The 13,138-nt window shown below is 44.8% G+C and overlaps 1 protein-coding gene across 1 annotated transcript in view; it reads right to left on the bottom strand.

Moving 5' to 3' along the window:
- LOC311518446 (uncharacterized protein) overlaps positions 1 to 10,139 on the bottom strand; it is a gene marked incomplete at its 3' end in the record, with an annotated part of 178,446 nt that extends 168,307 nt beyond the window's left edge. Inside the window, exons 1-3 of the mRNA XM_084624271.1 lie at positions 10,057 to 10,139; positions 7,932 to 8,260; positions 4,846 to 5,210 (exon numbers count right to left, since the gene is read on the bottom strand). Coding sequence (XP_084480397.1) covers positions 4,846 to 5,210; positions 7,932 to 8,045 — 479 coding nt within the window. The 5' untranslated portion in view covers positions 8,046 to 8,260; positions 10,057 to 10,139. The remainder of the gene's footprint in view (positions 1 to 4,845; positions 5,211 to 7,931; positions 8,261 to 10,056) is intronic.
- Positions 10,140 to 13,138: the final 2,999 nt, after the last annotated feature.

Raw genomic sequence — 13,138 nt, 5'->3', positions numbered from 1 at the left:
TCGCAGCGCTGCAATCACCACGGTGTCTACCCTGGCACCGCAGCACTGTAGCCCTGGCACAGAAAGCTCTACGCCTCTCGTTGGGGTGGTTTTTTTAAAGTGCTACAGCTGCCCAGTTTCTGCACATTAAGTGGCTTGGCCGTGTGTACACCTTGGGAGTAATAGTGCAGAAAGCTGCTTTACTGTGCAGAAACTTGCTAGTGTAGACAGGGCCTAAGTGGGGCTTACCAAAAGTCAAAAATAAAGGATGAAGTTTAGGTGAGACCAGATGCTCAGATACTATCATTATTTTAACCCTTTTTTCTACTTGCTATATATCTTTGGGTGCATAAACAATACATTTGTTTTGAAGCACTATACTAAGGGCACTTGCATTTACTTCTGGTAGCAGGCTTCTGGGGGGGAAGTTTACTTGCAGGTGGCAAATACAGCTGAACCTGCTGTGTTACCATGGTTGAGAAATGGCTGGCTGCAAGCCAGATATCCAGCCCAAGAGTGATTGATTTGTGGGATTCCGACCTTAGAGAACTGAAGGAAGCCAAGCCTGTCATTTGAGGGCTTCAGTTCAAAAGCAACTGCAAAGGGATTTAAAACATAGCTCACCCTGTAACTATGACACCACTATACTTGGACAGTCTGGACTTTGACCATGTTATATTTTCTCCAATGCTAACCACACTGACTGTGATATTTGTGATCACAGAAAAAAGGAGGAGACTTGAATGAACAGGGTGGGAAAGCTACAGGGGCAAGGGTTAAATGTATGCAAAGTGGTCTTCTGGATCAGTTTAATTCAAGTATGGTTAAAGGAAAGAGGACTTGGAAGATCAGCCAAAAACTTGATATATTGGTCAAGGGAAAAAAGAGGGGGTCTTAAAGGGCTACAGAGAGTAAGAAAAGGGCTAGGGATATACAAAGGCATTGTAATAATCTTGGGGTTCATTAAACAACAAACCAGTGAATGAGAATGGAATAAAACTTTTCATAAAATGAACTAGAGAGCTTCTCTGATGAACAGTTGTACACAGCTACAGTGTGTTCTCCACTCCTGCTTCCAGGGCACCTCTCAAAATAATTATTTTCATAATACTGTCCCTTTATGAGGGAGTATCTCAAAATTATAATCTTGCACAAACATACCTTTACATCTTTCCTCTAAAAAAATAGCATATATATATATATATATACATATATATATATACATATATATATATAATAATGACTATCTAATAAGACATACCTTAAATTCTCAATCCATCTCATACATTTCTATAAACCCAACATGTCACCTACATAGAGAGGAGAAGTTACCAGCATATCACACTCAGGTAAGTCCTTACCACTCACTTTCCTCAAATACCCCTTCACCAGGCAGGTAAACAAGTCTCTGAGTCTTTCAGGGTGTTTAATGTCCATCTCTGATCTTCTCAGTATCAGCCTTTCCTTAGAGTCTAAGTTGTTCTCTTGTTCCTTGTTAATTTGTCCTTTGTCTGTTGATGATAAACAAACAGTCGGTTGGGAGGTTTCGGAGTAGCACATCTACTGTCAATGTTTTGGAACTTTCTGGGATTGCTGTTAGATCCCTTTGATTTATGCTGAAATATGTCCCCTGATCTGTCTGGACTACATGAGACCTTGGATACAGCTGTTCTGCAATGGTAGCTCTTTGACCACACGTATTAGAGGCATGATTCCTCGGCTTATTTTATCACCTGGGTTAAGGTATGGGAGATTATGGGCCCTTTTGTCAAAATAATATTTTCTGCTTCAACTTCTGATTTTCTTTCATCTTCTGTATAGTTCCATTGTCATGAGAGTTCAGCAAGTTGTCAGTGATTGGTAAATTAGATCTGATCTTTCTTCCATTAACAGCTGAGCTGGAGAAGAGCCATTCTTCAGACGTGTACTTCAGTAAACAAACAAAGCTTCACACAAATCAGACACACTTTTTCGTAAGGCTCTTTGCCATCTATATAGACCTTTCCACAAGTGCATTTGATTGGGAGTAATTTGGACTTGACGTTTTGTGATGAAAATCCTACTCCATTGCAAATTGTCTAAAATCTGTACTGGAAAAATTGTGGACTATTAAAGCTATATACTTATTCTATATTCAGACTTCATCTGAAATTCCATGTCAGGAGACGATTCCATTCATGCTGACTATCGCTGACTTACTATTAGTACTGTGCAGTGTGCAAATTTCTGGTTACAGAGAATAATAATCTGTGACTATTAAATAATCCTTTCATTGCCATGTAAATAGGTCAGTGCCTACCTTCTCATAATGCCTTTGTGGAACTGGGTGAGGTCTCAGTGGCTCTGCCTATTGACATGACTTGTATTTCAAGCATGAAAACCAGTTTTCTGCCACATGAGTAATGTTGTGATTGACCTCAGCCAATACAGCACCTCTCGTGCTCATTGTTTGCATTTCTCAATTCCTAAATGACCCTCATAGATCTGCTTTAGCATTTCTTTCCAGAGGTTCATTGGTATTACAATCTTACTGCCCTTCAAAATCACCTTATCTACCACAGTAAGTTCATGTCTTCAGGTCCAATAGTCTCTTATACTTAGATAGCAACTGCTTATTTCCTCAAGCCATCCTTTAATTATCACTTTTTTAAAGGATTCCGTACGATTCATCTTTCTCTGTTTCCTCTATTATTTGTTTCAGTTTCCTGTTAGCTATGGAAATTGACTTTACAATCAGATCTACATAAGCTTGCATCTCTAGCTCTAAGGGCTTCTCTGATTTTGTAATGGAAGTCATTGCCCTGGAAACTGCATCTGCAGTGAACATGAATTTACTGGGTGTGTAGGTCACAGCCAAATCATACTATCGCAGCTCTGTCATCATTCATTGAATCCTTAAGGTACTGTCATTTGACTGTTTCTCAAATAATGCCATCAGGGGCTTGTGGATCTGTTTCAACATCCACTGTCTGGCTATGAATATACGGATTGAATCTCTCACAGGCAAACAATATTCCTAAACGCTTCTTCTCAGTCTGTGCATATCTGGTTTATGCCTCAGTCAATGAGTTGGATGTATGCACCACTGATTGCCAAAAATCTTTGTTTCTTTAAAATCACTGTGCCTAATCCAGACTGTGAGGCATCTGCTGAGATTTTGAATAGGTCTTCCTGTTGCATAGACCTTTAACACTGGCTCTTGTATCAGTTGTTGTAGCTTGCCGCTACTTTTCTCCACAATGACAAGGAAACTCATCCTTTCTGTTGTGTGGCGGTTCAATGATGAGACAGAACACAGCTTTATGCAAGCAAGCAGGCTGGTCAGCTGAGATGGGCTGTTCTGCCCCCCCGCCTTCCACCTTCTCCTTTTATTATATTTCTCCCCCCTACGCATTACACACTGCTACCGCAAAAAGATACACAAAGGAATGTATGACGTTGATTAATATACTTATTTACCATCCTTTATCTACTACAATCCTGGTTCTCAGGCCTTGAGCCCAGGCTAAGAAAGCTTCCCACAGTTGCTGTCCCAACAATCAAGTTCTCATGGTTCATATCTAGCCCTTGTCCTTGGATAGAGCAATGTGTGCATTGCTTCTACAAAACAGTCAGGGTGTGCCCTGCCTGCTTCCAGGTAGAATAGCTAAACATGAACCCTTCATCCCCCTGTTTTTTATTTAATGATATTTGGCCATCTCATGGTAGCCGTCAATTTGTTTTGTCATGCTATTTAACTCCCAGACAGACAAGGACATAACCTGGGGAGCTTTCCAGGGCGAAATTTTACAAAGTCTTAACAAGGAAGGAATACATTGTACACAGCAGCAGCAAAAAATAAGCCCAATAATTACAAACACAGAATAACCAAAAAGCTGTCGCAGCCATTCTAGAGAGGGCAGCCAACCTGTAAGCCAATTCCAAAAACCCTCAAACCCCAGATCTTGGCGTATGTGTGTTGTAAGACTGGCCAATTTAGCCAGTCTAGTTTCTATGGCGCGACTATTATCAGTTAAATTAAAGCAACACGTGTGCTGAAATGTGGAGCAGCCTAGATGGTGTTTCAGGAGCAGAAAATCAATGGCTGCTCTGTTATCCAAAATTGCATCCCTTAATTCGTGTTGTTCTGTGTTAAGTAAGGCAATAGCCTGGGATGTTGTATTAATTGCCTTTGCTGCAAAGCATGCCAGGTTATTTAAAGTTTTGGCTGAATACATAGAAAGCGCGGGGACCCCAACAATAGAGGCCGCTAAGGCAGTATACTCAGCACGACTAAAAAGCTCAACATTTGCAATACAATCATCTGAAAGGGGTACACTTCTTTTACTATGTTTTTGACCAGCAAAAGGCAATATAAGTGTCATTCTACTAAGACAGCAAAGGGTGCCATCACTTAAATTTGCAGGAATATAATTAAAGGTGCGTGAACCGCAAGTAAAAAACCATCCTGATGGTAGGATGATATGGCCATAATTATATGAAACATTAACAGCATGGGAACAATTTAAAAGGGGTTGAGAAATTTTTCGACAGCCCAAGGGCACCTTTGTACTAGTGCAGTTAACTACACGCGCACAGGTGACATTGTGAGCCCCGGCCGGGTACGGTGTGTGGAGGGATATAGCCGTGCAAGGCAGAGTATAATTGGCCGGGCCCCAATTAGCCATGCTAGAGTACTGGGAAGAAAGATTCGCATAAGCAGAGAACAGTGTCTTATTCTCCATCTCCTCAGGGTGATGACATACTGGAATAAGGCATGTACCTAACAAATCTCCGGCTGCTACAGAATTAGATAGACAAAAGTGGGTAACATTTGCTATTGAAGCCAATCTTTCCCATTTGTTATATGTCATTCGGGCTCGTAACGGGAGAAGCGCTTCCGAGCCAACCCCTACAGGAAATAGCAGGCACAAAAGGCACACAATCATCACAGAATTAGCAGTGATTTGGGCGAGAATCGCCACAAACAAAGTCTCAGGAGTCTCTGGCTGTTGATCTGCTGCCAGTCTTCGTTGGGCCACGGCGACCAATGCTTTCACTGCTCCCCATGTCACGGGCCGGTTTGGGACACTACGCCTCCTCCGTTTCCGTCCCGTCGTTGTCGACTCGGGGGGCAACGTGGTCTCCTCCAAAGTCAGCTGAAACTCTGGTATGGGATTCGACAGCCCCTGGTGCCATGCCATGTTGTTTAAGTGCCGGTCGCACACACCGAGCTGGAACCCACAACGGTCCTGCAGGGAGAGACACAGCAGCATATCCTCGACCCCAAGTGATTAGAGGTACTGGGCTTAGCCACTGTGGATCGGGCAGCTGACGGTAAAAGACACGCGGTCTTTCCAGTACCTCAGATTTGTGAAAATGCCGATCCGCAGGGGTCTGCTGATCTGCATTCAGTGTTAAATTATTTAAAGTAAACAAGAGGATATGCATTTGTTGTTGAATGTCTCCTAAGGTTCGGAGACGCAGCTCCCCTTGTTTTAATTGTTTATCTAGCAAGGTTTTGAGTGTGCGATTGGCACGTTCAACAATGGCTTGGCCCGTGGAATTATAAGGGATTCCGTGTTTAAGACGGACATCCCAGCGGGCACAAAAGGTGGAGAGGGCTGCAGAGCAGTAGGCTGGGGCATTATCTGTTTTAATTCGGCAGGGGCGACCCATAACAGAAAAGCAGGCCAGCAAATGGTGAATAACTTTGTTAGTGGCTTCCCCACGTTGTGGGGTTGCCCAAAGGAAGCCTGAATAAGTATCAACGGAAACATGTAAAAACGAATAGGGGCGGAATTGTGGCACATGAGTAACATCCATTTGCCACAGCTGATTTGCTGTGGTACCTCGGGGGTTAACGGCATAAGAAAAAGTAGGAGCAGCAGCAGCACAGTGGGGGCAGGAACGAACAATGGAACGTGCATGATCAGCAGGAATGTGAAACTGCCGGGCCAAAACAGAGGCAGACTAATGAAAAAAGGCATGGCTTTCAATGGGGTCAGAAAAAAGGGAATTTACCTGACCACGCAACGCGCGATCGGCGCATGCATTGCCCTCAGTGAGTGGCCCAGGCAGAGGGGTATGACTGCGAATATGAGCAACAAAGTAAGGGAAATGACGAGTGGCAAGAAGATGCTGCAAAGACAAAAACAGGCGAAGGAGGTCTGCATCAACCTGAGGGGTAATGAGGGCAAGGGGTAAATGATCAATTACCTGATAAACATAATGGGTATTCACAATTAAATTAAAGGGACAATCAGCAAAAAGTTGAAAGGCCAAAATAACAGCAGTCAATTCTGTGCAGAACGCTGAGGCAGGGTAAAACGAGAATGCCAACAAGGGGGGTCACCCAACTGATAAGTGACTACACCTCGGTGGGGAGAGCCATCAGTAAAAAGAATGACAGCGGAAACAATGGGTTGAGAGCAGCTAAGACGATGAACAACTAGGGGCACCTTTTGGGTAATGACCAACCGAGGATCTTTTGGAGGATTGTAAGAAATCTCTCCCACATAATCACAAAGAGCAACCTGCCAGGCCAAGGAGGTGTGGCACAAAGAGTCAAATTCAGTACGGGACAAGGGGAGCACAATGGCAACTAAATCAGTGCCAGTGAGTTGCACTGCACGGTGGCGGGCTTTACGAACAAGATCAGATAGGGCATCTAAATACGGATAAATATTTCGAGGAGGGGTGGATGAAAGGTGTAGCCATTCTATAATAGAGACAGCTGTGTCTGTACGGGGTACAAACAGAGCTGCAGTTGGCGTATGAGGGGTGGCAAGAAGAACCAATCGTAAGGGACGGACCTCTGGGAGTCTGTCCACAAACTGCTGACTCAATGCTGCATTGATTTGTCGAATGCAGGCAGTATGCTTTTCAGTGATGGCAATAACTGCACCCGGTGCCCGGGCTCCACGCAGGAGCTCAAACAACGGCTGCAGCATTGAAGTGGGGAGACGGAAGTAGGGCCGAATCCAATTTAAATGGCCCAAAATCTGTTGTAATTTAACAAGGGTTAGGGGTTGAGGTAGAATTAATTCCGGACGAACCGGAGCAGCATAGGTTTGTAAAACCTTATATCCGAGGTAGTGGTAGGGATAAGAGCGTTGGATTTTTTCTGGTGCCACTAACAGGCCATTTTGGCCGAGAATCTGAGATAAAGATTCAAGCTGTTGTGCCGTGACCCGGGGACCACTTAGCAAAATGTCATCCATGTAATGGTAGACCTTTAGCGAAGGGTACCGGGCACGGAAAGGGGCAAGGGCCCGATCCACAAAAAATTGACACAAGGTTGGACTATTTTGCATTCCCTGGGGCAAGACCTTCCACTGATACCTTTGAGAGGGTTGCTGATTATTATATTGTGGCACCGTAAATGCAAATTTTTCGCGATCTTGAGGGCAAAGGGGGATGGTGAAAAAACAATCTTTTAAATCTAACACACAAAGTTGATCGGTTTGAGGAATTAAATTTGGATTTGGTAAGCCAAATTGCAAGGGGCCCATAGGTTGGATGCATTTATTTATTTCCCTTAAATCATGTAACAGCCGCCAAGCACCTGATTTTTTCTTAATAACAAGTTCCAGGGACTAGTGGAGCTCTCCAGTCGCTGTGCTTGCAAATGCTGCTGCACAAGCGAATGAAGTGCTTTTAGCTTTTCTAGAGGGAGGGGCCACTGGTCAATCCATACGGGCTCTAAGGATTGCCATACCAAGGGTAATGCGGAGGGCACAGTGGGTGAGGGAGGGTTTTGGGCCATCAGATGTTAATATCGAGGGTGGTGTCTAACTTTGTAAGTAAATCATGGCCCCAAATATTGAGGTGGACAGGGAGTACAAAAGGGCGGATAGTAGCAAGGGTACGGCCTCCCGGTTTAGAGACTGTGACCCAAGACAAACTGTGGCCCCGGGTTTACTACCCCTGATCCCCCACAACTCTTTAGAAGGAACCGTAGGCCAACTAACCGGCCACTCCAGATCACGAATCACCGTAACGTCAGCTCCAGTGTCCACCAGCCCTGTAAAAGGAACATCATTTAAGAGAAGTGTTAACTGAGGTTTCGAGGGGCGGACTGACATTGTCAGAGCAACAAGTGGAGAAGACGCGCTGTGAGACGGCGAGTGAGACAACGTCGATCCAAAGCCGCCTCCGCCCCGAGTTCGATCCTCGGCAGCTGGCACCTGATAGGGGACTAAAATCAATTGTGCAATTGACCGTCCACGCGGGAGCGACTGTGGAAGATGAGTCCACACCTGAATCTTAATAATGCCAGTGTAATCAGCATCAATGACCCCTGGAATGACAAAAAAACCCCTGTTTCCCAGCATGTGAGCGAGGGAGAACAAGACCTACAAAGCCGGCAGGGAGAGGTCCCGTCACCTGTGTAGGTATGGCACAGACCTCCCCTGGCAGCCGAAAGTCAGTGTCCTCCTGCATGATCAAATCAAGCCCTGCACTTCCAGCAGTCGCCGCCCTCATAGAGTCTATGGATTTTAAGGCAGAGGAGCGGTTGTCTGAGTGGGAAACACCCCCGTTTGACCCTGGGTTCGGCGGGGACCCGTCGCGCGGTTTCCCGACCCGCTATGACACTGATTAGCCCAGTGATAACCTTTCCCACACTTGGGGCACTTCTTTGAGGGTCGGGCTGGTGCCTTAGATGAGCGGCACTCCCGCTGAAAATGACCCTCCTTACCACAGCGGTAGCAACGCTTCCCCTCCTTCCCAGTTTTTCTCAGGGCGGCAGCCAGAACTCCAGCCTTGTGGGCTTGTGTGCCAATGTTCTGGCACGCCCGCAGCATGTCTGAGAGCTCTAAAATACCAGAGGCTTGTGCTGCCTGGAGAGCACGGCGGCAATCCTCGTTTGCATTTTCAACTGCCAATTTTAACAGGAGCTCGTGAGCTGCCTCAGTGTTATCCACCTGTCGGAGGATAGCCTCATGCAATCTGTTGGTAAAATCCAAAAAGGACTCTGAGGCACCCTGACGGATACTGACAAAGCTTTTGGTAGGCTTGCCTGAATCCGGGACCTTCTTGAAAGTATGCTGGGCACAGGTGGAAATAATGGGGAAGACGGCCTGAGGGAGTTGAGACTGCTTCTCAATAGTAGCAAATGGGCCCTCCCCTGCCAAATGCTCATAAATGATACCGTGCTCTCTATGTACCTGAGCTTGGCGTTCTGCCATCTGCCGATGCTCACTAATCCAAATAACATACTGACTGGGTGATAACATCATGCGCAGCAGCGTTTTCCAATCCTCAGGGATTAGGGAGTACCCAGTACCTATCCCTTCAATGAGACCACGCACAAAGGTGCTAGTGAGGCCAAATTCACGAATTGCTTTCTTTACCTCTCTAACCACCAAGTATGGCAAAGTGGTCCAGGTGCCCACGGGGTTGCCCTGGTCATCATTCTGCCAGGTCACCGGGCAAACTGAGACCAGATCAGCCAGCTCCTCTGCTGTAAGATCTGATCGAGCTTTCGCTGCGTGAACCATTTGTTGCACCAGCGAAAGCTTCTGAGCAGATACAGATGACCCTCCAGGGGGCCCCGGAGCATGGGGCCCCACGGAAGGAGGGTGATCACACACTGGCTCCGGTGGGGAAGGCAAGGGAGGCGGTGGTAATGAAGACACTGGGGGCAAAGCAGGGAGAGGGGGGGCTGTGGGTACGGGAGAGGGTCTTTCCGAAGCGACACGCTGGGTTGCATCAGTAGAAGGGGGGAGAGCTGCAACGGGGATGGCTACAGGAGCCGACGGGCGTGGCGAGATCACCAGCCTCGTGAAAGAGGGCCTATCCGAGGTGACACGCAGTATCGCGTCGCGGCAGAGGTGCCAGGCATGTAAAGCCTGCACGGGCGCCCGAGGCTCTTCGTGCAATGTCTGGCCCAATCGCTCCCAGTCCGCTAGCTTAAGGCTTCCGGCTTCAGGATACCACGGGCACTGGGCACGCACCTCCTGTAACAGGAGAGTAAGTGCTCGAGCCGGGCAGTCATGCTGAGCCTTACGCAGCAAATACTGCAGCTCATTGCGGTGTTGCACTTGCAAAGCAGAGAGGGAGCTTCCCATACTTACCACAATGAAGAATACTCACCGGGATCCACGAAGCGGATGAGTGACACGTCTGAAACCCTTGCCGGGCGAGGTGAGTGCTGAGGGCCCCACGTTTGGGCGCCAGTTGTGGCGGTTCAATGATGAGACAGAACACAGCTTTATGCAAGCAAGCAGGCTGGTCAGCTGAGATGGGCTGTTCTGCCCCCCCGCCTTCCACCTTCTCCTTTTATTATATTTCTCCCCCCTAAGCATTACACACTGCTACCGCAAAAAGATACACAAAGGAATGTATGACGTTGATTAATATACTTATTTACCATCCTTTATCTACTACAATCCTGATTCTCAGGCCTTGAGCCCAGGCTAAGAAAGCTTCCCACAGTTGCTGTCCCAACAATCAAGTTCTCATGGTTCATATCTAGCCCTTGTCCTTGGATAGAGCAATGTGTGCATTGCTTCTACAAAACAGTCAGGGTGTGCCCTGCCTGCTTCCAGGTGGAATAGCTAAACATGAACCCTTCACTGTTGGCTCCTCAATGTTTTGTGTTACTTGCATTGCTTCCATTCTTGCAAGCTCAGCCTTGAGTTTATCACAGAGTGCAAATGACACCTTTCTACATAGATGGATAACTGGAGCTGTTTGTTTATCTGGACTGTATGTTCATCCTGCAAACAACAACCCTTGAAATAGATCATGATATTCCTGAGTGAGTGACTGAAAAAGGAACAAAACTTTTAATAAAACAAACTAGAGCATCTGTAGTCAACTGCTGTACACAGCTACACTGTATTCTCCATCCCCGCTTCTAGGGCAGCGCTCAGAATTCCTATTTACATCACCCTGTCCCATATGAAGGAGCTTCTCTAAATTATAATCTTGCACAAACGTATCTCTTCAGGCATGGGGGAAGAAGCGGAGAAAAGAAGAAAGAGGAGATGGGGCATGAAGAAATGCATTGGGGAGTAACAAGAAGGAGGAAAAGAATGAATGGAGAGCAGACTAAAAGATAGAGAGAGAAAAGCTGGTGGTAAAAAGAATAGAAGCAGACCACAGATCCCTCTTCTTTCCTTCTTTATTTCAGTGTTCTCTGTAAATGGTCATACCTCCTTTCACATTCTTTTTACATATTATCATTCCACTCTCTTAGGAAACGTCACTCATCTACCAAAACTGAAATGAGTTTTTTAGCAATATCTTGCCTGGTCTTGTAGCTGTTAAGAGTGCAGAAATTCCTTTGTAGTCAATAGCCCACCCCTGTGGCTAATTATCTGGCAGGAAAATGCTCATTTATAATGTCTAACTTTTACACAAACCATTTTCATTTGTTTATACTACCCCAGGAATTCTCTACAGTGGATAGGACTGGAGCAGACTTCTGAGGGTCACTACTATCTTGCTCTTTTCATGTTTCTAAATGGGACTGGGACCTCAGCCTGATCCTGGCTGGATGGGAGCAAAGTCCAAGGGCGGTCCTCGTAAGTTAACATTTCAGAATTATGGCACTAACCTACACTACAGTAACATGTATTTCGAAAAAGTGATGGGTGAAATCCTAACTCCACTGAAGACAATGGCAAAACTCCTGCTGACTTTGCTGAGGCTAGGATTTCACCCAACAGCATTCCACTTTTAAATAATTCATGACTATTACAACTTTATTTAGAAAAGAAAATCTACAACAATGTCATCAGCTGGAAACTTTATATAAATAAGGTCCTGCATTTTATTTGCAGATTTCAAATGGTTACTGTATATAATATGAAAGCATTGTCCCCAGTTGTAACCTTTGGATAATTCATTACCTATTACAAGTCATCAATATGTGCCTGCTGCTGGGACCTGAAAGGAAGAGGGATATGTTTATATGCACTATTATGCATCATATAACATAAGACTTTAAATGATTTTGTCTTGCTCTTTGCCACAGTTGTAATAGACTTATTCTATATTCTTTCCTTTCAGCAATTGTGCTGTGACATTTACTTTATTTTTTTAAAAATTCATTTAATTAATCTTATAATACACAGAAGAATTGTGCAGCACATTGTCAGACTTTTAATTTCCAAAATAGTTTGTTTTCTCTTACCCTGCTGCATAAAGCAATTTACTCCATGTAATTTGTAATCCAATAAACACAATTATTGTATCTTAACACATTCATCCTCCATTGCCCTCCTGAATACCATTTTGTAAAGTCAAGCAGTAGAGGAAATTACTGACATGATGACAAGAGAACATGATAAAGTTGTTTTTAAAGAGAATAAAAGGAAGGATCTAAATTAGGCTTAAATGAAATTAAAATTGTATTTAGGAAATTACAGTCTCATATTGAGAATTTACTGAAGCCCTAAATTAAATATATACACTATAAATAAATACTGTTTAGAAATTATATTAATTTTCAGAAAAGTCAGTATTCACACAGGTCAGCTAAATGGACTAATAATCTTCTCTGAGCCATTATGTGCAATGTATTCAAGGGTACAGTCTGAAAGACTTCAGAAATTACGTTCATAAATAGGGATAGACAAAGATTGTCTCATTGGGGGAATCCCAATCTTCCTGCTGCATATTTCTTCATCCCTAAACTGAATGGAACAGTTTTTGAGGTTTAAATGTGTTTGTTGAAGGCCTCCTCTATTTTCTTCGCCCACTGCTATCAACTGGTCTGGACCAGCCCCTACAAGGAAAGGACTTGAAGGCTTGGTCTCACTTCTGGGAACTTGAAAAGATAAAGTATAGTCCGGCTACTTCATGCCACACATGCATCTGCTTCTGGGTTTTTTGGAACTAACCAAGATGATAACCACCTTCAGAGGGCAGCTAAAAGACTTTGTCTTGACATCCTAAACATCAACACTGTGTTCTACAACATCCTAGTACAACAACCAATAAGGCTACTTTCCCTAAAATCCCTGGGGCTGGGATCTTCAGGGAAGAAGGGATGGGGAAAGATATTCTGCACAAGCAATGGGATGTAAAAACACTCCACTGAGTCCTGGTGCTTTGAAGCAATTCCGAGAATACCAGGAGGCGTCACACTCCCTTTCCTCTGGTCAATACAACTATAAGTCAAGATATGATGGTACAGAGACCGTAGTGGTTTTATTGATCATTGAAT

The sequence above is a fragment of the Lepidochelys olivacea genome, assembly GCF_965140295.1.
Source record: "Lepidochelys olivacea isolate rLepOli2 genome assembly, chromosome: 3".
NCBI classification, from domain to species: Eukaryota; Metazoa; Chordata; order Testudines; family Cheloniidae; genus Lepidochelys; species Lepidochelys olivacea.
This window is presented reverse-complemented; position numbering and strand designations above follow the sequence as displayed.